Source organism: Coregonus lavaretus (assembly GCF_964263955.1).
Source record: "Coregonus lavaretus genome assembly, chromosome: 35".
Taxonomy (NCBI): domain Eukaryota; kingdom Metazoa; phylum Chordata; class Actinopteri; order Salmoniformes; family Salmonidae; genus Coregonus; species Coregonus lavaretus.
The window spans coordinates 7,495,977-7,522,208 of record NC_140022.1 but is presented as its reverse complement, the minus strand read 5'-3'; the positions used below and the strand labels follow the sequence as shown (position 1 = coordinate 7,522,208).

Sequence of the window (26,232 nt, the reverse complement as noted above, 5' to 3'; positions counted from 1 at the left end):
GCTGCTTCATAGTAATGTAAGTTATGTAAATTACTCGAATATGGCTTATTGTGAGGTCAATAACTCGGACAAATAGCTTCATTACGGGCAACGAAACCTATCGTTTTCATTCAAATAAATGATAGCAATAGCAAGCTTACCTCCGGGCCTCCTCATCTTCACGCTCTCCCTCTCAAGCTGAACAGGACATCAGTAGGCCTAGCCCGCGTGCACAGATATTGCTTTTTTTTTGTTGACAATTTGACCTGCCTCCTGAAGTGCCACCGAACACAGCAAAGGCATTGGTCAGGCAGCACAAAAGGGTTTACATCAGCAAAAGCAGGGCAGGCCTGGGCTCATGATTGGGAACGCCTATCCAATGCAGTGTGTAATGGAGTGTAGCCTAGTTTTATATACAGCATCCCAGCAGCGCAAAAACTTGGGAAGGAAGTACATGCTCTTCGTATAGCCTAGGCCTATAGCCTATCTTATAGGCCAGCCTTTCTCAAACTTGTTTGTGCCAGGGACACCCGGGAGGGGTGAAGGTGTTTTCAACAGCCAGTCTGCTGCAGTATTTAGATTTTGTTGCAGCAAGAGAGGAGAAGCTGGTCTATCATAAGTAGGTAGAATGAAAGGGGATTAATGTCTTCACTGCCATCTCGCTGAGTTGCGGGTATTCTCCGCTGCTGAACAGCCAGAATGTGGACAGGCGCATCTCATTAAAAGGAGCGCGCAGGCGTTGGTCACAGGACAGCTCCAATAGTTTATCCTCAAGAACTGTGAGTCTCTTCAGTGCTGGTGAACGGATTACCCATCCACTGCTTTCCCGGGCGTGGATCAAATTGTGAGGGGAAGTAATCCTCGAATTTGAGTAGAGTTTTGCTCAGATGTGACCCCATCAATTTACGCATGTGATCCATGTCTACATCACCCATGTCAGCCAGTTGAGAATAGGGGGAACAAAATGCCTCTATCCACTCGGTCTCTCCAGGCGCCCAGTTTTTTCTTGAAATCAGCAATTTTATTGTTTGCTTGGAAAATGTCACGTGCGCGTTCCTGCATAGATAGGTTGAGCAGCAGACTCGTCCGTAGTCCTACAGATCCCGATACAACGGTCCATCATAATCCATGTCCCGTTATGTACTCGTTCAGAACACAGAATATTTCACCTGCAGTTGTATTCTGAGGCAACTCTCTGCAACAAAGAAATTCTTCATATATGTAGCTAATATATACAATAAGTGGCATTTGAAATGTCAGTCGTCTCATCTAATTGGATTACAAACCAATTTGATGTGCGGGCTCTGTCTAAAACCTCCATGTGATTCAATATCCTCTGCCATATCCTGGATCCTGGATGCGTGACAGTGTCATTGGAAAGTGGGATTTCACTGATCTTTGTAGCAGCAGCTGGGTCTAAAACCTCTCGGCAAGCATCCACGACTGAGGGCATGACATGCTTTTCTGTCATGAGCACTCTCTCTCCCTGGTAGCAACATTAATTGCATTCAATTCTCTGCCACTCTGCTCACTCTCTCCCTACTCTGCCTAACGAGCTCCACCTGGCTCCGCCCTGCTCTGCTCTTGTTACCTGGCCAGCTGCACTGCATTTCCCACTCACCATCCTCACCTTGCCTCACTCTGTTCTAATTACTCTGCCAGCTGAACTGCATTTCCCCACTAACCTCTCCCAGTATATCAAGCCCTGTTTTTCAGCCAAGCCCTGTCAGATCGTCTTCAAACCCGGACCAGTAACCTGCCTGTCTGCGCTCTGACTCCTGTTTGTGATACCGATCCTTTCTTGACTGCCTCCTTGTCCTACTGCCCCGTCTATCCCGACCTGCCTTCTGGACCTCGACTACTCTCCGATCTTCAGCCCCTCCGGTAACTCGATTCTGCCTTCTGTCTCTCACCACGATATTTGCCCAGCCCTGATCTGTACTTCTGCCTGCCATTCATATTGCTGTTGTGTGTGTGTTCCCCCAGGCCTCCGACCACCAGATGAGCGTGCCCAGACGCTTCACCACCCTCAGCCCGATACGCCGCTCCATCACTGGGGAACACACACACTAAGCATTTGGACTGGACACCCCCGGACATTTGGTGACCCCCGGAGCACAGGTACCCACAGGACCCTGAAAAACCCCAGAGCCCCAAGCACCCCTGGAACCCCTGACACCCCTGGCACTCCTCTTCCCGCCTGAAACCTTCAATAAAGAACTCTGAATTTGAACTTGCGCTCTTGGGTCCTCTTCTGTCCGTGACAGAACGATCTGACCATCATGGACCCAGCGCACTCCCTGACCACGATGGAAGAAGAGCCAGAGATGACTGCCCTACAGCGGCTGGAGCGCTCTGAGGGAGACATAAATCGGATGGCTGGCGACATCGCTTCCCTTCTCCAGCTATTCAACCAGCAGCAACAACAGTTCCAACAGCAGCAACAACAGTTCCAACTGCAGCAACAACAGCTAGCCCAAGCCCTGCAACTACTCTCAAACCCGGCTACTCCACCTGCACCCCCCCCTGGTCCTTCTGTTCCTGTACCACCGACACTCCTTCATCCCTCCGCTGGAGGTCCCAATGCTGCAGGCCCGGCAGTGCTGCCACCAGATCCCCACGCTCCTGAACCAAAGATTGGGAACCCGGAACGTTTTGATGGCAACCAGAAGCAAGTAAGACCATTCTTGAGCAGCTGCCGAATCCAGTTTGCACTACAGCCCAGGACTTTCTCAACAGAGGGAGCCAAGGTGGGGTATGTCATCACACATCTCACCGGTCGAGCTCGGTTGTGGGGAACGGCGGAATTCGACCGGCAAACCCCAGCCTGTGCCTCCTTCAGTGCCTTTGAGGAGGAGATGTTAAAGGTCTTTGACCTAGGCTCGCCAACAGCCGAAGCGTCACAAGCTCTGCTCACCATCCGTCAGGGCAATCGGACAGTGGCAGACTTCTCCATTGACTTTCGTACCCTGGCCAGTCAAAGCTCGTTTAACCCAGAGGCACTGGTGCAAGCCTTCCTCCATAGCCTGGCGGACTATATCAAAGACGAGCTTGTTTCCCATGACCCGCCCTCAACGCTTGATGCCGCCATTGACCTTGCCGTCCGCATTGACCGCCGTATACAGACCCGGAGGAGGGAGAAGGGCCGTCTCAGTCAACCTGCCATCCGCACTCGGGTCGATACCGCTTCTGTCCAGCCCCTGCCTGTCAAGTCCCATAGCCAACTCAATCAGCCTGAGCCCATGGAGATTGGCCGTGCCTCTCTGACTCCCGAGGAGCGTCGGCGCCGTCTAAGCTCCAACCTTTGCCTCTACTGTGGTGGCGAAGATCACCGTGTCGCCACTTGTCCGGCAAAAGCCGTAGCTCACCAGGTGTAGGGGAGATCCGGGTGAGCTCAACAAGCCTTCAGTCTCCCTCCATCCGAAAGACCCTGCTTCATCTCCGCCTTCAGCTTTCTGACAAGACTCATACATTGGCCGCCCTTGTGGATTCCGGAGCCGAAGCAAACATCATGGACCCTGAGCTTGCACAGCAACTGGGCGTGAACCATCATCAACTGACACAACCCATTCCTGCACGAGCCCTGGATGGGCATCATCTTGGCACTGTCACTCATATCTCCGCCCCTGTGACAATCCTGCTGTCAGGAAACCACCAGGAGTCCATCCAGTTTCACCTCCTACACTCACCTGGCCAACCACTCATTCTTGGATACCCGTGGCTCCGTCAGCACAACCCCCACATCGACTGGGAGACAGGAACAGTCCGTGAGTGGGGAAGGAGTTGTCACCAGACCTGTTTAAGGGGGGCCACCCTGCCCGTTCACCGGGAAAGATCTAGCGCTACCCCCGACATATCCAATGTTCCGGCCTGTTACCACAGCCTGAAAGAGGTGTTCAACAAATCCAAGGCGACATCTCTACCCCCACACAGACCCTATGACTGCGCGATTGATCTCCTGCCTGGCACAGCACCTCCCAAGGGTCGTCTGTATTCACTGTCAGCCCCGGAAAGAAAGGCCATGGAGGACTACATTAATGACTCTCTTGCCGCCGGGATAATTAGACCGTCATCTTCCCCCGCAGGAGCGGGATTCTTCTTTGTCGGCAAGAAGGACGGTTCTCTTCGTCCATGCATAGATTACCGGGGTCTGAACGACATCACGGTTAAGAATCGCTACCCACTGCCCTTACTTTCGTCTGCCTTCGAACTGCTGCAGGGAGCCACTGTATTCACAAAGCTGGACCTTCGCAATGCCTACCATCTGGTGCGGATGAGGGAGGGAGACGAATGGAAGACAGCGTTCAACACACCAACCGGCCACTATGAATATCTCGTCATGCCCTTCGGCCTCACCAATGCCCCAGCAGTTTTTCAAGCCCTAGTGAATGATATCCTCAGGGACATGCTAAATACGTTCGTATTTGTGTACCTTGACGATATTTTAATATTCTCAAAGACTCTGTCAGAACACACGCACCACGTCCAGTTGGTCCTGCGCCGCCTGCTGGAGAACTCTCTTTTCGTGAAGGCAGAGAAGTGCGAGTTCCATGCCAAAACCGTTTCATTCCTGGGGTATGTGGTGACCGAGGGCAGCATTCAGATGGATCTCACGAAGGTGTCGGCTGTCACTTCCTGGCCAGTTCCTGAGTCTCGGAAAAAGTTGCAACAGTTCCTGGGCTTTGCCAACTTTTATAGGAGATTCATCAGAAACTATAGCACAGTGGCTGCACCCCTCACGGCGCTAACCAGCACTAAACAACCGTACCAATGGACATCAGCTGCTGATAAGGCCTTCAATATCCTCAAGACATGTTTCACTTCTGCTCCCATCCTCCAGATGCCAGATGCAGCAAGGCAGTTTGTGGTGGAGGTAGATGCTTCGGACGTGGGAGTGGGTGCAGTGCTTTCTCAAAGAGCAGCTGAGGATGGCAAGATGCACCCCTGTGCCTTCTACTCCCGTCGGCTAACCCCTGCCGAATGCAACTACGACATTGGGAACCGCGAGCTGTTGGCTGTCAAGCTCGCCCTTGAAGAATGGCGGCACTGGTTAGAGGGGTCAAAGGAACCATTCGTAGTGTGGACAGACCACAAGAACCTGGAGTATATCCAAACAGCCAGGAGGCTGAACTCCCGTCAACAGCGGTGGTCTCTGTTCTTTACGCGCTTCAATTTCACGCTCTCCTACCGCCCGGGATCTCGCAACATCAAACCTGATGCTCTTTCCCGGATGTTTCAGAAGGACGAGACCACCGCCATGACAGTCCCCATTCTTCCCAGCCACTTGGTCGTAGCGGCCCTCACCTGGGAGATCGAGAAGCAGGTCATGGAGGCTCTTCGGGACCAGCCAGGTCCAAGCACCAGCGCCCCCAACCGTCTGTTTGTTCCAGCAAATCTCAGGTCACCTGTGATTCAGTGGGGGCACGAATCCCGTCTGGCCTGTCATCCCGGCATCACTCGCACCCTTCATCTGGTCCGCCAGCGGTTCTGGTGGCGGCGGATGAGACGGGATGTCCGAGAATTCATCCGAGCTTGTCCCACTTGTAACCGAAACAAGACCCCCAACCAGCCTCCTGCTGGGTTGCTGCAACCCCTACTCATACCCAAGAGGCCCTGGTCCCACGTTTCACTGGACTTTGTTACGGGCCTTCCGCCCTCTGACGGACACACAGTCATCCTTACCATTGTTGACCGCTTTAGTAAGATGACCCACTTCGTGCCCCTTCCCAAACTACCCTCTGCTAAAGAGACCTCCCAGGTGGTCCTGGAACATGTGTTTCGTATCCATGGCCTACCCCAGGATATAGTGTCAGACCGGGGCCCGCAATTCTCAGCAACCTTTTGGAAGGAGTTCTGTCATCTCCTTGGGGCCACCGCCAGCCTATCGTCTGGATTCCACCCGCAGTCAAACGGCCAGACTGAACGCATGAACCAGGAGCTGGAGAAGGCACTGAGGTGTGTGGCTTCCCAAAATCCCCGGGCCTGGGCTCAACACCTGCTCTGGGTGGAATATGCCCATAATTCACTCACCAGTTCCTCCACCGGGCTCTCCCCCTTTCAGTGTGTCTACGGGTATCAACCTCCACTGTTTGCCAGCCAGGAGGCGGATGCCACCTGTCCGTCTGCTCTTGCGTATGCCCGCCGCTGCCGCCGCACTTGGGCCCAGGCTCGCACTGTGCTCCTGAAGTCTGGAACCAGCTACGCCGTCGGTGCCAACCGACGGAGGACCCCAGCACCTACTTACCGGGTTGGTCAGAAGGTCTGGCTGTCTGCCCGGGATCTGCCGCTGCGGGTTGAATCACGAAAGCTGGCCCCTCGCTTCATTGGTCCTTTTCCTGTGCAGAAAGTCATCAGTCCAACGGCGGTCCGACTTCAGTTGCCCGCTTCCATGCGGGTCCACCCCACCTTCCACGTCTCCAAGGTCAAGCCGGTCCATGAAAGTCCCCTGGTCCCTGCAGCTCCGGCGCCACCTCCTCCGCGCCTCGTAGATGGCGGTCCTGTCTTCACCGTCCGGCGGCTGCTCCGCTCTAGGCGAAGGGGTAGGGGTCTCCAGTACCTCGTTGACTGGGAGGGATATGGTCCAGAGGAGAGGACCTGGATCCCGGCCAGGAGGATAGTGGACCGGACCCTTATCACTGACTTCCACCGACTACATCCTGATCAGCCTGCAATCCGTAGGGGCCGTCCAAGAGGGGTTCCTAGCCGTCCTGCCCGCCCTGCTTCCTGTCCTGTGCCTGACCCTGCTCCTGTCTCAGTGCCTGTCCTGTCTCCCGACCGTGACCCTCCAGCTCCTTCTGAGGATGAGGAGATTCACTCGGACCGCTCGGAGGAGTTCTGACCCGCCGCCTGCTCCCCTCCACCCTCCCGGCATGATGTTGTTCTTGGGACTTCTGGGGCCGTCCCTTGGAGGGGGGGTCCTGTCATGAGCACTCTCTCTCCCTGGTAGCAACATTAATTGCATTCAATTCTCTGCCACTCTGCTCACTCTCTCCCTACTCTGCCTAACGAGCTCCACCTGGCTCCGCCCTGCTCTGCTCTTGTTACCTGGCCAGCTGCACTGCATTTCCCACTCACCATCCTCACCTTGCCTCACTCTGTTCTAATTACTCTGCCAGCTGAACTGCATTTCCCCACTAACCTCTCCCAGTATATCAAGCCCTGTTTTTCAGCCAAGCCCTGTCAGATCGTCTTCAAACCCGGACCAGTAACCTGCCTGTCTGCGCTCTGACTCCTGTTTGTGATACCGATCCTTTCTTGACTGCCTCCTTGTCCTACTGCCCCGTCTATCCCGACCTGCCTTCTGGACCTCGACTACTCTCCGATCTTCAGCCCCTCCGGTAACTCGATTCTGCCTTCTGTCTCTCACCACGATATTTGCCCAGCCCTGATCTGTACTTCTGCCTGCCATTCATATTGCTGTTGTGTGTGTGTTCCCCCAGGCCTCCGACCACCAGATGAGCGTGCCCAGACGCTTCACCACCCTCAGCCCGATACGCCGCTCCATCACTGGGGAACACACACACTAAGCATTTGGACTGGACACCCCCGGACATTTGGTGACCCCCGGAGCACAGGTACCCACAGGACCCTGAAAAACCCCAGAGCCCCAAGCACCCCTGGAACCCCTGACACCCCTGGCACTCCTCTTCCCGCCTGAAACCTTCAATAAAGAACTCTGAATTTGAACTTGCGCTCTTGGGTCCTCTTCTGTCCGTGACACTTTTCAACTATAGTCAAAGGAGCCTTGCACTTGGAAATGTTATGAGAGAGTAAGTATGAAGCCTTTAGTAAACTCTCATTGTCTGTGAAATTATTGTGCAGCATTTTTGTTTGTTTGGTTTGTATTTATTTTTTTAATCGTCTGTTTTATCCTTGAGATGTGGATGCTTTGTTTCTAAATGTCTGCGCATTTTCGATGGCTTCGTAGCATATTGGCTGAGGCAAGTCTGACATATCACACAGACCGGTTTTGGCGGGCAGCTGTTATTTGAGAGAGAGAGAGAGAGAGAGAGAGAGAGAGAGAGAGAGAGAGAGAGAGAGAGAGAGAGAGAGAGAGAGAGAGAGAGAGAGAGAGAGAGAGAGAGAGAGAGAGAGAGAGAGAGAGAGAGAGAGAGAGAGAGAGAGGAGAGAGAGAGAGAGAGAGAGAGCAGCAGGGCTAGCTTGTGTGTGTGTGTCTGGTGTAGCTAAAATTAGTCATGGCAACACAATTTGTTTACTGCTGCATGCATAGTTCAGCACATTGCACAAGTAGGCCTACTGCAAGTATTTATTCGAGTCAAATATGCCACAGACCACAACAAAAACCAAATCATATTCAAGACAAATATGCTGCAGACTGGCAAGCATTCCTCCACAGACCAGCGCCGGTCCACAGACCGGTATTTGAGAAAGGCTGGTATAGGCTATGGATCATTTTATTGAGACCACACTAGGCTCCCTTGATATTGCCGCCCAGCAGGAAATCAGGGATGAGTGGCAGCATCAGGCACACATTAAATAATAAAATAAGCTATTATAATTATCTAACCCTGAGAAATATGACATTTTATTGATTACAAATTACATGACCCTGCGCTGGACAAAAAATCAATAAATATACTAAACCCTCCCCATGACTGAAATTGAAAAAGCATGACCCTCCCCCATTTTCTTCTGGGTAACTATTGTGTTACCTAAGACAACTAGGTCTTCACATGTTCAATGCTACAGCCTGGTCTCTGGTCTCTCTCTCTCTCTCTCTCTCTCTCTCTCTCTCTCTCTCTCTCTCTCTCTCTCTCTCTCTCTCTCTCTCTCTCTCTCTAGGTCTCTCTCTCTCTCTCTCTCTCTCTCTCTCTCTCTCTCTCTCTCTCTCTCTCTCTCTCTCTCTCCCTCTCTCTCTCTCTCTCTCTCTCTCACTCTCTCTCTCTCTCTCTCTCTCTCTCTCTCTCTGGTCTCTAGGTCTCTCTCTCTCTCTCTCTCTCTCTCCTCTCTCTCTCTCTCTCTCTCACTCTCTCTCTCTCTCTCTCTCTCTCTCTCTCTCTCTCTCTCTCTCTCTCTCTCTCTGGTCTCTAGGTCTCTCTCTCTCTCTCTCTCTCTCTCTCTCTCTCTCTCTCTCTCTCTCTGGTCTCTCGGTCTCTCTCTCCCTCTCCTTCTCTCCCTCCTTCTCTCCCTCCCTCCCTCCCACTCACTCTCTCTCGTTCTCTCTCTCTCCCTCTCTTTTTCATGGATTTATTCCAACCCTAATGGGTAGGAAGTCAAATCAAATCAAATTGTATTTGCCACATGCGCCGAATGCAACAGGTGTAGACATTACAGTGAAATGCTTACTTACAAGCCCTTAACCAACAATGCAGTTTAAGAAAAAATATATAATTAAATAGCAGCAGTAAAATAAAATAACAGTAGGGAGGCTATATACAGGGGGTACCGGTACAGAGTCAATGTGCGGGGGCACCGGTTAGTCGAGGTAATTGAGGTAATATGTACATGTGGGTAGAGTTAAAGTAGAGTTAAAGTGACTATGCATCAATAATAAACAGAGTAGCAGCAGCGTCAAAGAGGGGGTGGGGTGGGGTGGGGTGGGGTTGGGGTGGGTCATTCCACCGCTCTGCTTTGGTCCAGAACTGGTTTCAACACCATCCACAGTTGACAGTACTATACCTTCCACCATACTCTCAGTTTCTAAACCCTATCGAAGAGTTTTTCTCTGCATGGCGGTGGAAGGTTTACGATCTCCAGCCCCAGGCTCAGGTACCCCTCATTCAGGCCATGGAGGACGCCTGTGACCAAGTCGACGCCGCAGCTGTGCAAGGATGGATTCGACATTCAAGACGGTTCTTCCCGCGTTGTCTTGCTAATGAGGATATTGCTTGTGATGTTGATGAAATTCTCTGGCCAGATCCAGCTAGGCGAAGAGATAATGTATAGTATGTTTACTGTAGTATTTTCTGTACAATATTGTCAGTTTTTTTCAGATTATTTTTTATGTTTGTTGTTGTTGTTATTTACTGTAATTGTAACCTGTACTGGATACAGTATTTTACGTTTGTCTGTTGTTTGCTGAGCTAACAGTGTTATGCACACTACTGTAGTAGCATGAAAACTGGGACATGTTTTGTTGTGATTCTCCATGTTGACATGTTGACTGATTTGGGTATATGGAGAGAAATAAATGATATTTTCCTCAGTCTGCAGCATTGGTCTTGTGTAGTGTTTGTATAGTTGCACTTTCTCTGTGTACTTCATTTACAGTACTCTAATCACTGAGAATTAGACTTGCTAAAAGTGTTTTAGGTTAGCAACAGCAGTGTGTAACTGGTTCAAAAAGATTGAAGTCATATGAAATGTGTGTGTTTCGTATGGTAACAAAATATTGTTCTTATGAAGTCGTGTATAGTTTTGACAAAAGTTTTGGCAAATTATCTGAAGTGTTGTGCTACTTTGGTGTAGGGTTGTGCTAATTGTGTGTAGTGTTTTGACAAACCGGGCCCTGTTTTAAAAATTGTGCTTAAACAATTGAAAAAAAACTGTAACGGGATGGATGGATGAACTGTTGGATTAACAGAGGAATGGATGGATGGATAGTGAAGACAAAGAGACAAATGCATCAACAGCTCCATGTCTGTGAGAGTCCCCTGGCCAGGTACTGTATATGTACCAGTGATCCATGGAGTATTCAGCCCTTGTGTGTGTGTGTATTTGGTGTGCATATATACAGGACTGTTGGATTAATGGAGGAATGGATGGATGGACTGTTGGATTAACAGCGGAATGGATGGATGGACTGTTGGATTATCAGAGGAATGGATGGATGGACTGGGTGCAAATAGTCCGGGTAGCCATGATTATCTGTTCAGGAGTCTTATGGCTTGGGGGTAGAAGCTGTTAAGAAGCCTTTTGGACCTAGACTTGGCACTCCGGTACCGCTTGCCGTGCGGTAGCAGAGAGAACAGTCTATGACTAGGGTGGCTGCACCATGTTTGGAGTGAGAGAGTTGCTCCAGGTACTCTGAACCTGCTAGCTAACAGAGACGTTTCCAAATGTCACGCCTTTCACTGGCTCATCTCCTCTCTTCCCTGCTTGTCCCACTCCATGTTCCACCTAACCTTTTCATTAGCTCACATCTGCCGAGCATGGAGATCTGTGTCCAATGGAATGTAGGTAGGGAAGGGGTCTGACAACTGAGAGGCTTCATCCCAAATGGCACCCTGTTACCTACATAGTACATTACTTTTGACCAGAGACCCTTAAATTTGCCCAATCCCTGATCTAGGAAATAGAGTGCCATTTGGTACCAGGCACTTCCTAATATGGATGCCGTACAAGGGGGTCACAATGAAATGAATTGTTATTTAGGAATAAAACCTGGATCAAATGCATCATTCGTATGGAGTTTTCTCTGAGACGTTTATAGAATGATAAATGTATTCCAGTGGAGGTTTGAGTACATTGTGAGGGTAGTTACGGAAGGTGATATTGATGTAGCAACTGTTCTACAGAGGGAGGTCTCCGGACATATCATTAAATTGAAAAATAAGCAGAATGTGTGTTAAACATCAATGACCAATAGGGAAAATCTATAGGGACTCAAGTTAGCAAGTATGGAGTATTGTCGACTGCTGTTTTTCCTTGGAACTCTTATTCACTGGAGCAATAAGTGTTTTTATGTGTTTTCAGCCTTTCCTGTTGTCTGTTGTTGTTATGGTAATGCTATGTCTGCCATGACATGGTCAGCCCCTCTACAATTGCCTTGTGGTCCTTGTGGACCAATAAAGCATATTGAAGTTAATTGGCTTGAATAGAAGCACAGCCATACACTGAATCTGGATGAGATGGATGGATGGACTGTTGGATTAACAGAGGAATGGATGGATGGACTGTTGTATTAACGGAGGAATGGATGGATAGACTGTTGGATTAACGGAGGAATGGATGGATGGACTGTTGGATTAACGGATGAATGGATGGATGGACTGTTGTATTAACAGAGGAATTGATGGATGGACTGTTGGATTAACAAAGGAATGGATGGATGGACTGTTGGATTAACAGAGGAATGGATGGATGGACTGTTGGATTAACAAAGGAATGGATGGATGGACTGTTGGATTAACAGAGGAATGGATGGATGGACTGTTGGATTAACGGAGGAATGGATGGATGGATTGTTGAATTAAAGTTTTTTACGATTGCTTACACACTAAAATCTAACTTTTCCCACAATTAGCAAAACCTTACACTCAAGGAGCAAAACACAAGGCTAGATTTGCAGAACTGTAAGCAATTCCAAAGCACTGACTGTCAAATTACCACACCTATGAGCCAATCTGTTAAACACAGCCATCAGGTGCACAAACACATGATTGCTAAATTGTAGACACACCAATCAGGTTTAAGCACTATAAAAATGCAGCAGGTAGGTTCACCTGCCTTCAACCAAAATGGAAGGAGTCAGAAGAAGAGTGAGGGTGAGAGGAGGAGTACACAGAGGAGGAGAAGGAGGTAGAGGAAGAGGCAGAGGCCGAGCCAGAGGTCGAGAAAGACCTGAAGCAGGAGGAGAACGTGCACAAAGAAGAAGAGGACCAAACTTATCAAATGACATTCGTGCAACACTAGTGGACCATGTTGTGAACCACAGATTGACGCTGAGGGAGGCTGGCTGAGAGTTCAGCCAAATCTTAGCAGATATACAGTGGCATCTGTCATAAGGACTTTTCGACAGGAAAACAGGTAAAAGAAGATCTGTCTACAGTTATAGTAATCAGCCGCTTATTGTATGCACCATATCAGCACTTGTGATACCCCTTCCTGTGACATTGTACAGTAAGTTACATGTATTATTCTCTACATAGGATTGAGGGTCGGGAACGACAAGGAGGAAGGGGGCCCATATTCACGCAAGAACAAGAGAGAGAGATAATAAACATGGTTTTGGCCAATAATGCTATCAGGCTCAGAGAACTACAAGCCAACATTAGCGGTGACCATGCCATTTTAAATAATGTCCATCAGGTCTCTCAGTCAACACTGGCACGCATCCTGAAAATACATCAGGTTCAAATGAAACAACTTTATCGAGTGCCTTTTGAGCAGAATTCAGAGAGGGTCAAACGGCTGCGGCATGAGTATGTGGAGGTTTGTATTGTTCACTTTAGCACTGTGATGTTGCATACTGCACACATTACTTTTTTACATTGACTGTATACTAGGCCTATCCTGAACTACACAATCTTGTCTTTCACTGTATTTAAGAGAGTTTTGCAGATGGATGCTGAGGAAATCCTGCATGAATTCATATATATTGATGAGGCAGGGTTCAACCTCACAAAAGCAAGAAGGAGAGGCAGAAATATAATTGGCCACAGGGCTATAATCAATGTCCCAGGGCAACGTGGGGGTAACATCACCCTTTGCGCTGCCATTTCACAGCATGGGGTTCTCCTCCGTCATGCCAAAATGGGCCCTTACAACACACCTCACATTCTCGCATTTTTGGACCGATTGCACCACATCGTCACAGCAGGTAATGAAATGCACCAGATGCAATACACTGTCATCTGGGACAATGTGTCTTTCCACCGCTCTGCTTTGGTCCAGAACTGGTTTCAACACCATCCACAGTTGACAGTACTATACCTTCCACCATACTCTCAGTTTCTAAACCCTATCGAAGAGTTTTTCTCTGCATGGCGGTGGAAGGTTTACGATCTCCAGCCCCAGGCTCAGGTACCCCTCATTCAGGCCATGGTGGACGCCTGTGACCAAGTCGACGCCACAGCTGTGCAAGGATGGATTCGACATTCAAGATGGTTCTTCCCGCGTTGTCTTGCTAATGAGGATATTGCTTGTGATGTTGATGAAATTCTCTGGCCAGATCCAGCTAGGCGAAGAGATAATGTATAGTATGTTTACTGTAGTATTTTCTGTACAATATTGTCAGTTTTTTTCAGATTATTTTTTATGTTTGTTGTTGTTGTTATTTACTGTAATTGTAACCTGTACTGGATACAGTATTTTACGTTTGTCTGTTGTTTGCTGAGCTAACAGTGTTATGCACACTACTGTAGTAGCATGAAAACTGGGACATGTTTTGTTGTGATTCTCCATGTTGACATGTTGACTGATTTGGGTATATGGAGAGAAATAAATGATATTTTCCTCAGTCTGCAGCATTGGTCTTGTGTAGTGTTTGTATAGTTGCACTTTCTCTGTGTACTTCATTTACAGTACTCTAATCACTGAGAATTAGACTTGCTAAAAGTGTTTTAGGTTAGCAACAGCAGTGTGTAACTGGTTCAAAAAGATTGAAGTCATATGAAATGTGTGTGTTTCGTATGGTAACAAAATATTGTTCTTATGAAGTCGTGTATAGTTTTGACAAAAGTGTTCCATTTTGCAAATTATCTGAAGTGTTGTGCTACTTTGGTGTAGGGTTGTGCTAATTGTGTGTAGTGTTTTGACAAACCGGGCCCTGTTTTAAAAATTGTGCTTAAACAATTGAAAAAAACTGTAACGGGATGGATGGATGAACTGTTGGATTAACAGAGGAATGGATGGATGGATAGTGAAGACAAAGAGACAAATGCATCAACAGCTCCATGTCTGTGAGAGTCCCCTGGCCAGGTACTGTATATGTACCAGTGATCCATGGAGTATTCAGCCCTTGTGTGTGTGTATTTGGTGTGCATATATACAGTATGTGTGTACAGTATGTATGTGTGTGTATGTGTGTGTGTGTGTATGTGTGTGTATTTGTGTGAGTCTGTGTGTGTGTCTGTGTATGTGTGTGTGTGTGTGTGTGTGTGTGTCTGTCTGTGTGTGTGTGTGTGTGTGTGTGTGTGTGTCTGTGTGTGTGCATTTGTGTGTGACTGTGTGTCTGTGTGTGTATATGTTTCTCCAAGGCTGAAGAGCAGAGCTGTTCCCACTAGACACCCACAAATCAAAGTAAAAGACAACTCCCAGAGTTCCCTTGTTCTCCTCTTCAGCTCCTCAGCTCATGCCCACTCAGTATAACTTTAGCATTCAAGACCAGCAACGTGATAAGCAAAGCAAGCGAGCCTGATCGCTTTCAGAGAACGCCCTGCGCCGTGCACACATACACGCCATGCAATAATAAAGAATGTATGATCGCCTGAATTATTGATTAACGGCATAAAACATTCATTGATGTTATTAAAGAAATAGCTATGGCTGGTGACGGAAAAGTTATATTTTTCTACTAGAACTGTCAGAGTGCGGTGAGGTATTTGTGGTAACTGGCCTTTAAATGGTTGTTATTGTTCTGTGTGTCCCTGACTCACTTGTATGAGGATAAATGCTCCTGACCTCCTCTGTATATGCATGCAAACATTGGAGGAGAACGGCTTCAGGCTATCTCCCTTCCTATCTATTATCATGGACTGGGAATCTTAGATCTTACTCTGCACGTGTGCATAGGAATCACTAGGGCACAAGTGCACCAGTTCTCATGGTAACAGCTTCATATATAATAACAATATTTTGAATTTTCATGGTAACAGCTTATTACATAATAACAATCATTTGGTGGGTGCTTATATTTGTCCCATTGCACACATGTACAAGTGTGTATTAATACGCATGTGTTTTTTGCATATCCCAACTCTCCCTGGGACACCCTCGGAGAGTGGGGTCACGGCCAGGGTCAGCCATTATCAACAGCAACCCTGGAGCAATTAGGGCTACTAAGTGTCTTGCTAAGGGCACATCGACAGCTTTTCCACCCAACGCTCTTAACCCGCCAGGCTGCCTGCTACCTTCAGCTGAAGTCTTTACACCAGTGTCTTCCAGTCTGCCCATGCGTGAACAGGCACATTAGAGAATACCAGTGTCTTCCAGTCTGCCCATGAGTGAACAGGCACATTAGAGAATACCAGTGTCTTCCAGTCTGCCCATCAGTGAACAGGCACAGCCTGGTAATAGCATTACATCATACCACAGACTGGTAATAGCATTACAGTGAAGGAAAAAAGTATTTGATCCCCTGCTGATTTTGTACGTTTGCCCACTGACAAAGACATGATCAGTCTATAATTTTAATGGTAGGTTTATTTGAACAGTGAGAGACAGAATAACAACAAAAAAATCCAGAAAAACGCATGTCAAAAATGTTATAAATTGATTTGCATTGTAATGTATCAGGGAAATTGTAATGTATGAGGGAAATAAGTATTTGACCCCTCTGCAAAACATGACTTAGTACTTGGTGGCAAAACCCTTGTTGGCAATCACAGAGGTCAGACGTTTCTTGTAGTTGGCCACCAGGTTTGCACACATCTCAGGAGGGATTTTTGTCCCACACCTCTTTGCAGATCTTCTCCAAGTAATTAAGGTTTCGAGCCTGACGTTTGGCAACTCGAACCTTCAGCTCCCTCCACAGATTTTCTATGGGATTAAGGTCTGGAGACTGGCTAGGCCACTCCAGGACCTAAATGTGCTTCTTCTTGAGCCACTCCTTTGTTGCCTTGGCCGTGTGTTTTGGGTCATTGTCATGCTGGAATACCCATCCACGATCCATTTTCAATGCCCTGGCTGAGGGAAGGAGGTTCTCACCCAAGATTTGACGGTACATGGCCCCGTCCATCGTCCCTTTGATGCGGTGAAGTTGTCCTGTCCCCTTAGCAGAAAAACGCCCCCAAAGCATAATGTTTCCACCTCCATGTTTGACGGTGGGGATGGTGTTCTTGGGGTCATAGGCAGCATTCCTCCTCCTCCAAACACGGCGACTTGAGTTGATGCCAAAGAGCTCGATTTTGGTCTCATCTGACCACAACACTTTCACCCAGTTCTCCTCTGAATCATTCAGATGTTCATTGGCAAACTTCAGACGGCCCTGTACATGTGCTTTCTTGAGCAGGGGGACCTTGCGGGTGCTGCAGGATTTCAGTCCTTCACGGCGTAGTGTGTTACCAATTGTTTTCTTGGTGACTATGGTCCCAGCTGCCTTGAGATCATTGATAAGATCCTCCCGTGTAGTTCTGGGCTGATTCTCACCATTCTCATGATCATTGCAACTCCACGAGGTGAGATCTTGCATGGAGCCCCAGGCCGAGGGAGATTGACTGTTATTTTGAGTTTCTTCCATTTGCGAATAATCGCACCAACTGTTGTCACCTTCTCACCAAGCTGCTTGGCGATGGTCTTGTAGCCCATTCCAGCCTTGTGTAGGTCTACAATCTTGTCCCTGACATCCTTGGAGAGCTCCTTGGTCTTGGCCATGGTGGAGAGTTTGGAATCTGATTGATTGATTGCTTCTGTGGACAGGTGTCTTTTATACAGGTAACAAGCTGAGATTAGGAGCACTCCCTTTAAGAGTGTGCTCCTAATCTCAGCTCGTTACCTGTATAAAAGACACCTGGGAGCCAGAAATCTTTCTGATTGAGAGGGGGTGAAATACTTATTTACCTCATTAAAATGCAAATCAATTTATAACATTTTTGACATGCGTTTTTCTGGATTTTTTTGTTGTTATTCTGTCTCTCACTGTTCAAATAAACCTACCATTAAAATTATAGACTGATCATTTCTTTGTCAGTGGGCAAACGTACAAAATCAGCAGGGGATCAAATACTTTTTTCCCTCACTGTACATCATACCACAGCATCACAAGTGTGTTGGTCAAAACTGTGGCTTTGACTTTTGACAGTTAATGTTGGAATGTATATTCTCTGTACATGTGTTTTAGAGAACATATCACTCCCATATGACCTCATGCGATGTGTGTGTGTGTGTGTGTGAGTGTGACAGGGTGTTACTTGATGTATGTCTGTGACAGGGTCTTACTTGATGTCACTCTCTCTGAACCTCTCCACGTCCAGGTCTTCGATGAACTTCTCTCCCTTCATCCAGTAGATGAGTGGACTGACCTCCCCGGCGAAGCCGAAGAACGCTCGGCACGTCAGGTTGACTTGACTTCCTGTGGAGACAGGAAACACGAAATGAGGCATGGTTGTCGTGGTAACATGGTTGTGGGTAAAGCAGGGGAAAATGTCTGTGTGAGGTGGAGCCCACTAACGTAGGTCTTTCCAGTACCATGAATAATATGGGTGATTCCTAATAGATGGTGTCTCCTATTGTCTAGGCTCCCCCACCTCCTCTGAAGCCCCCCTACCCCCCTCTGAAGCTCTCCTACCCCTCCGGAAGCTCCCCGACCCCCTCCCATTCTCTCCCACATGCTCCTGAACACTGCTGAACTCTCTTTCACTCTCTCCCACGCACACTCCTGGCGTCCCCTACACAAAGGGCAGGGGGTGGTAATTAGCCCAGTACCCTTATTGTTCCACCCTACCAATTAGTGTGAGTGTGAAACATGGTTCACAGCGTGCATGGTGAAAGATGTTCTACACACAACAGACTCAGTGCTATTTAAAGTGGAACTGACAACATTTAAGCAACATGAAATCTTATTTAAATCTGTTCATATACACTCCCAGGAGGAATATGACACTTAAAAAAAAAACATTTCCTGACAAGCGAGCACTTAGATATGGTCATTTTCACGTTTTCCTAAATTCTTAGAATGTTTGGGAACTACATATACTAAGGCATTTGTGAAAAGTCTTTAGCCAATATAGAGAGGGAAAGTGGCTGTGCGTTTGGACAATTAATAGACATAGCAGTAAATAAAACCTAATAAAAACATCTGTCTTGTCCAGGACTGGAGTCTACACATCCGGGGCACCGTAGCCAATCATAGTTACAGTAGGCGTTTATGCAAACAAGCCACACAGGCCTACCATCATTCACTTTGAACTGGACTGTGTGTTTACAGGCAGTTGCAACAGCGCGACTTTAGATAATTAGAACGCATTTGCCAAAAGCCACAAAATACACCTGAATGGATTTCTGCAAATATGTCAATACCACAGGAGACGTCTTACATTTGGGAACTTTACAGTTCTATTGATCAAACAACCATGAAAAGGTAGTGTAGGCTCGCTCTCCCTAGCTAAAATCTAATGAAAGATTAGCTAAAATCTAACGAAAGAACATTAGATAAACCCTCTCAAACTGTTTCATCTAGTTGGCCGTCAAAATTGCACTGATAAACAATAGGGAATTGTAGCCTACTCGTCCTTCTGCAGCTTGCCTGCCAACAGTGCATGCTTTTCCCAACCAAGCACCCAAAGCTAACTGGCAAAAGTTGGCTAGCTAGATACTTCCAGACACAAATGAGAGAACACCTCACTCTGACCATTTTGCTCGCCCTAGCAGAGCTGGTTAGCTAGGCTGTTTACATGTTATCTAGAGCGCTCTTAACTAACTATGACTTTTTTTGCCTACCTTTACTGACACCGGTCATATTCAGCCATATTCAGCCGGTGTTGCACACTCGTAAATGCATCAGTTATTCTGTGCTCTGACACACTCAGACAACAGTGCTCTGAAATCAGAGTAGATAGCCAGAGTGAATTTGCGAACGCAAGAGATATGCTAACTGGATAACAGTCGTTCAAGTTCTTGCTAGCTAACCAAATGACACCTGCATCTCTAGTTGTGTATAACCACCAAAGAACGATACGAGGGGAAAAAGTAAGTTACTCACCCACTCCTCCAAGGACATGACATCCTCCTAGCAGCTAGCTAGCTAATGTTAGGCTCTGTGTTTTTAGCTTGCTACATAAATATATACGCTAACCTATTAGCCACATTATGACTGACTTGTAATCATTGCCCTTGCTAGTTTGATTGTATTGACATTCCCAGCCTTAGTTACATTCAACAGTTTTTGTCCCAAATATTGAGTCATGGAAACTGAAACAGTGCATCCTAAATGGAGGAAGCAAAGAACGTACCAGGCCAGCTGTGATTTACAACCTGATAACAATATTTTTTGGACTACCAAGAAATGTATTGGTGAATTATATTAATCATGCATTGAACTGCATCCATCTATTCTGCCAACAATGCCTTAGTGTACATCATGGAATGTTGAGTCAAATACAACATATTTTTTAAACCTAGTTTTGTAGCATAAACTGGGAATTTGATATTTTTTACTGATATTATGATTGTCTGTTTTTTCATATCAGCAAAGTAGTTACAGTTTTTTACAATAACTTTGGCACTAATTTCAGAACCTTGACGTCATTTTTCAAAACTCTAGACACAAAACTCACAACCAATGATCAAAATGCACATTTTTCAAAACTCTAACACTTTTTTTCAATTGCTTGGATACAATACACATAAAACTAAGATAATTTGTTCATTTAACAAAAATCACCTGTTCAATAGGACACAACTTAACATCAAAGTACTACTATTTCAAAAGGCAATTCACACATTACATTTCAGATGAGTGTCTATTCATTTCATTACAATTATCCAACTATCAATTGATACAACTGCTCAAAATGATAAGTAACTGTTGCATTACTCTTAATGCATAGTTGTATGGAAACAGACAAACAATATTCCATGTTTAGATCATGAAAGTTTCAAGATAACGAGATTCATTGTCACCAATTAGCGTGGAGCATGAACCAATTAGACTACATTATCTATGGATGTAATATTTCATCATCATTCTTTATCAGACACCGTTTCTATGGTCCCATGTACCACCTTTTCAGACTATTTACAGTATTGACAGTACTGCACTGTATGGATGCAGGCCCTTGTAATTGCTTGTCCAATTCTGCCAACTCGTTACTGATGATTGAGTTCACATTGTGGAACGAGTATATAAAGAATTGATTGGGATCCACTTGCAACAACATAGCGATACATACTGTAACATGGAGCTGGCAGGTGATCCAGGTCACAATAGAGGTCAAGCAGTGGTGGGAGGAAGACGAGGAAGACGTGTTGGTCAAAGGAATGGCAGGGGACAAGTACCCCTTCTGAGAGGTGGTCGTGGGCCTCGTTTGAGAGGTGTGGGGGAACGTGGTAGAGGACAAGGCCACGGACCAAGACAGCGGCAGCAACAGCAAAGAGTGTCCAATGAAATCCGAGCAATAGTTGTAGACCATGTCATAAATCATGGCATGACAATGACTGAGGTGGCTACAATGATACAACCAAACCTCAGAAGGTCAACCGTGGCCTCAATAATCAGAACTTTCTGCACCGGTAAGTCGTCAGCATGCACTAAACATTATGCTACTCTCAATTGTCAAATGACTGCATACCAATGTGTATCACAGAGTAGGTGATGTGACCAAGTGTCTTCTTACTGTAATGTTTAAAAAAACTATATCGTGTGCCTTTTGAAAGAAATGCAGACAGAGTGAAGCAAATGAGGACTGAGTATGTTCAGGTACAGTGAGGGAAAAAAGTATTTGATCCCCTGCTGATTTTGTACGTTTGCCCACTGACAAAGAAATGATCAGTCTACAATTTTAATGGTAGGTTTATTTGAACAGTGAGAGACAGAATAACAACAAAAAAATCCAGATAAATACATGTCCAAAATGTTATAAATTGATTTGCATTTTAATGAGGTAAATAAGTATTTGACCCCCTCTCAATCAGAAAGATTTCTGGCACCCAGGTGTCTTTTATACAGGTAACGAGCTGAGATTAGGAGCACACTCTTAAAGGGAGTGCTCCTAATCTCAGCTTGTTACCTGTATAAAAGACACCTGTCCACAGAAGCAATCAATCAATCAGATTCCAAACTCTCCACAATGGCCAAGACCAAAGAGCTCTCCAAGGATGTCAGCGACAAGATTGTAGACCTACACAAGGCTGGAATGGGCTACAAGACCATCGCCAAGCAGCATGGTGAGAAGGTGACAACAGTTGGTGCGATTATTTGCAAATGGAAGAAACACAAAATAACTGTCAATCTCCCTCGGCCTGGGGCTCCATGCAAGATCTCACCTCGTGGAGTTGCAATGATCATGAGAATGGTGAGGAATCAGCCCAGAACTACACTGGAGGATATTGTCAATGATCTCAAGGCAGCTGGGACCATAGTCACCAAGAAAACAATTGGTAACACACTACGCCGTGAAGGACTGAAATCCTGCAGCGCCCGCAAGGTCCCCCTGCTCAAGAAAGCACATATACATGCCCGTCTGAAGTTTGCCAATGAACATCTGAATGATTCAGAGGAGAACTGGGTGAAAGTGTTGTGGTCAGATGAGACCAAAACCGAGGTCTTTGGCATCAACTCAACTCGCCGTGTTTGGAGGAGGAGGAATGCTGCCTATGACCCCAAGAACACCATCCCCACCGTCAAACATGGAGGTGGAAACATTATGCTTTGGGGGCGTTTTTCTGCTAAGGGGACAGGACAACTTCACCGCATCAAAGGGACGATGGACGGGGCCATGTACCGTCAAATCATTGGTGAGAACCTCCTTCCCTCAGCCAGGGCATTGAAAATGGGTCGTGGATGGGTATTCCAGCATGACAATGACCCAAAACACACGGCCAAGGCAACAAAGGAGTGGCCTCACTGTATGTTCAGTTTCAAGATGGCTGTTGTAATAAAATTCCCTAATAATTCTACATTGTACAGTAATCAGTAAATCTCTTTCCAAAATGTATTTTTAGAGGGTGATGGAGCTGGATGCTGATGACAACCATCACAAATTCATATATTTGGATGAGGCAGGCTTTAACCTGGCCAAGACAAGGAGGAAAGGTCGGAATTTCATTGGCCAGCAGGCAACCATCCAAGTACCTGGACAACGTGGGGCCAACATTACCATGTGTGCAGCTATATCAGAAGATGGTGTGGTGGGACGCAGACCTCGTATTGGATCATATAATGCAGCTCTCCTTGTAACCTTCCTTGATGAGCTCGATCAGGTCTGTAGAGCTGATGGCGTGACCCATGTCATTGTGTGGGATAATGTCAGGTTCCAACATGCTCATATGGTGCAAGCATGGTTTTAGGCCCATGCACAATTTACCACCCTGTATTTACCCCCATACTCTCCTTTCCTTAACCCGATTAAGGAATTTTTCTCCACATGGAGATGGAAGGTTTATGATAGGCCCTCATGAACAAGTTACTCTTTTCCAGGCCATGGATGACGCATGCAATGACATCACGGCAGACCAGTGTCAGGCCTGGATTCGCCATGCCCGAAGGTTTTTTCCAAGATGTTTGGCTAATGAAAACATCCATTGTGATGTAGATGAGAACCTGTGGCCAAATCCACAAGACAGAGTTGATGAAAATGTAGAAGTACAGTAATCACTCCTATGTTTTGCTTTTTACAGTACAAGCAAGCAAGTTGAGGAACACTGCATTTGATGTTTTACAGTACTGTATTGTTTTTCATCAATATATTTCAGATTTTGTTCAATGATTCCACTGTGTCTGTAGTATTCTCTCTACTACTGCAGTACTTTTACAGGGATGTATTTACATGTAGTACCATAATGAAACATGTATCACCTATTTTGTACTACAATATTTAATGATTGTACGAACAATGACACAGTGAAACTATCGGTTGCTTGTGTGTGGGTGATCTAAATTAACGTTTCATTGGTATTTCACAATAGATTTGTTTTTTGAACCAATGATTGTGCAAGTGCAAGATTTCTTTAAAGATATGAATGCACAATGCAATGTTTTGAACATTGGACAGCCTGTGTTACAAGTGATGACCGTTTTGAGTTTTGTGTCTAGCGTTTTGAAAAATGACGTCAAGGTTCTGAAATGAGTGCCAAAGTGATTGTAAAAAACTGTAAAACGCGGTCAGTTCCACTTTAAAGCATACCAAAGATTAGGCTAATGCTGATGATGTGTCCGAGATTAAAGAGGCGGTTTGTCTCAAACAACTGGTAGAGGTACGGAAACGTCATCATTATTATTAATCTAACCTTAATAAAAACCTTTATATTATACTGGATGGAGAGAGATGCAGGCCTCAGGATCATACGATACCCCTGAGATTGTCAGAACGGAGCAGTGACTTCAAGAGTGATATTCATGCAAACTCTAACCACCATTACTTCAAGAGCCATTTGGAGGGGAATCTCATGGAAATCTGCAGCTGCAGTAGCACCCGGCTCCATCCAGCAGACCGGCAGGCAGGCAGGCACAGAGTGATGAGATGTACAGATAGACTCCAGAGGCCAGGGACTAGACTGACTGACTGACACAGTGAATGGGGCTGAGGGGTAAGCTGACACGGCTCAGGAGACAGATTCTCTGCCTGTGCTGGAGCTTTTTCTCCCCTCTCAGCTCATTTTCCAGCCATATCTTATGCGTCGGAGATAGAGATAAGCCCAGTGTCTCCTAACTCCACCCAGCCAGCCCCGGGGACTTGGGACCAACGACGAGACGCCGGATTATGGATCCCATTCTCTCCTTATTTTCTCAATCTGTTTTCTCATTTGTGTCTTTCTTGTGCACAGGAATTCATTTGTATTACAGAAACTCTAAATATGCTAAACATTGTGTTGATCACTCTAAACCCTAGCGCTACACAGCTGATTCAAATAATCAACTCGTCATCAAGCGTTGATTATTTGAATCAGCTGTATAGTATTAGGGCAAAAACAAAAGCTTGCTGTAAACTAAATATGACATTTAGTGATATGAAATTTCCCTGCACACTTGTGTACATGCAATCTGGGACATAGACCAGCCAGTCTATCTCATTAGTTCTCATTGAGTGAGGCAACAGTTCTCTACCAACCAACAATAGAGCCATGTGCTGTGAGTGTCACGACTTCCACCGAGGCTGCCTCCCCTCCTTGTTCTGGCAGGCTTCGGCGTTCGTCGTCACCGGCTTACTAGCCACTGCCGCTCCATATATCATCATTCCATTTGTCTTGTCTTGTCAAGTACACACACCTGGTTCATATCCCCTCATTAGTCCGTGTATAAGTGTTCCCTCTGCCCCCTTGTCCTTGTGGGTGATTGTTTTATGTGAGTTGAGTGTAGCTCGGTTGAGCTACTCGTACCTTGTATTGCCGGGGTAGATTGTTCCCCTGTGCCTGTATTTTGTTGGAGCTACCCGTACCTTTTATTGCCGGGGTAGATTGTTCCCCTGTGCCTGTATTTTGTTGGAGCTACCCGTACCTTTTATTGCCGGGGTAGATTGTTCCCCTGTGCCTGTATTTTGTTGGAGCTACCCGTACCTTTTATTGCCGGGGTAGATCATTCCCCTGTGCCTGTATTTTGTTGGAGCTACCCGTACCTTGTATTGCCGGGGTAGATTGTTCCCCTGTGCCTGTATTTTGTTGTCGCTATCCAGCGCAACTGTGTACAACGGAATAAACTCTGTATTCGGTGATTTACCCTGCTGCGCCTGACTCCTTCTAATCACACTCATCACAGCAACATCCACACTAACCCAAAACACCATCAAAGCCAGAGAGCCAGAAAGGCTAGCCACTAGAGCCCATATCAAGCTGGTCTGATCAAGGAGCGGCCATTAAATGTATGTTGAGAAAGCCAAAGAGGTGATTCGGCATCTTTCATTAGTGTTCTAACTCATCTCCCAATCCATCCCCCAGGGTTTGGGGCTCAGATGTCTGTGAGATGGCAGATAGTGGTGGAAGATAATTGGCAGTTCAAAGATAATAGGGATTTATTTGACCATCTCTCTCTGGTTCTGAAACGTTCCGCCATGTTGCAGCCCCCTCGTCACATTATTAGGAGCAGAAGCCAGTAAAACATAAATAGACCTGTGAATCTGGTTGATGTGTATCTTTTCCCTACATGAATTATGGTAAACACCTCTAAACTTCAGCTATTTGGGAGACTAGGGGCAATTCAATGGCTTAGAATTGCAGGATGCACCTTGAGTGTGACAGTTAGTGTACCCATTGAGGTGAGTTATGTGATGGAGCAACATGGCGCAGTACCACTCCTGTCCACAAGAGGACACTATGGAGCTACAGAGCAGGTACACTGATGCAAAAGAAAAGCAAAGCGCGCTGATCGGTTCAGCTATGAGAGGAATCATTATTCTCTTCTTGCTACTCCACAGAAAATACTGTACCTTTATTCCTGGGGGATTGGAAATCACCCCATTTTATTATATGTAATGCCACAAGTGTTGATTTGATTTGATTTGAAGACATGCAGGCTCTAATGTACCATTATTTGTGTAGGCACATAATATACTGCAAATTCCCAGCATCAGATAATGGAGATTATGCACATAATAATCACAGTGGGAATACCTTTATTGACATGTTAATCTAGGTAGGCCAAGATCACACTGACTACACAGACTTCCTCTCTCTCTCTCTCTCTCTCTCTCTCTCTCTCTCTCTTCCTCTCTCTCTCTCTCTCTCCCTCCCTCTCTCTCTCTCTCTCTCTCTCTCTCTCGCTCT

General features: G+C 46.5%; 1 protein-coding gene across 1 annotated transcript in view; it reads right to left on the bottom strand.

Annotated features, from left to right (window-relative positions):
- Nucleotides 1-26,232, bottom strand: part of LOC311109895 (interleukin-1 receptor accessory protein-like 1) — a gene marked incomplete at both ends in the record, with an annotated part of 264,081 nt that overhangs the window by 31,403 nt on the left and 206,446 nt on the right. Inside the window, one exon of the mRNA XM_084152912.1 lies at nucleotides 17,758-17,890. Within this exon, the coding sequence (XP_084009038.1) occupies nucleotides 17,758-17,890 (133 nt within the window). The remainder of the gene's footprint in view (nucleotides 1-17,757; nucleotides 17,891-26,232) is intronic.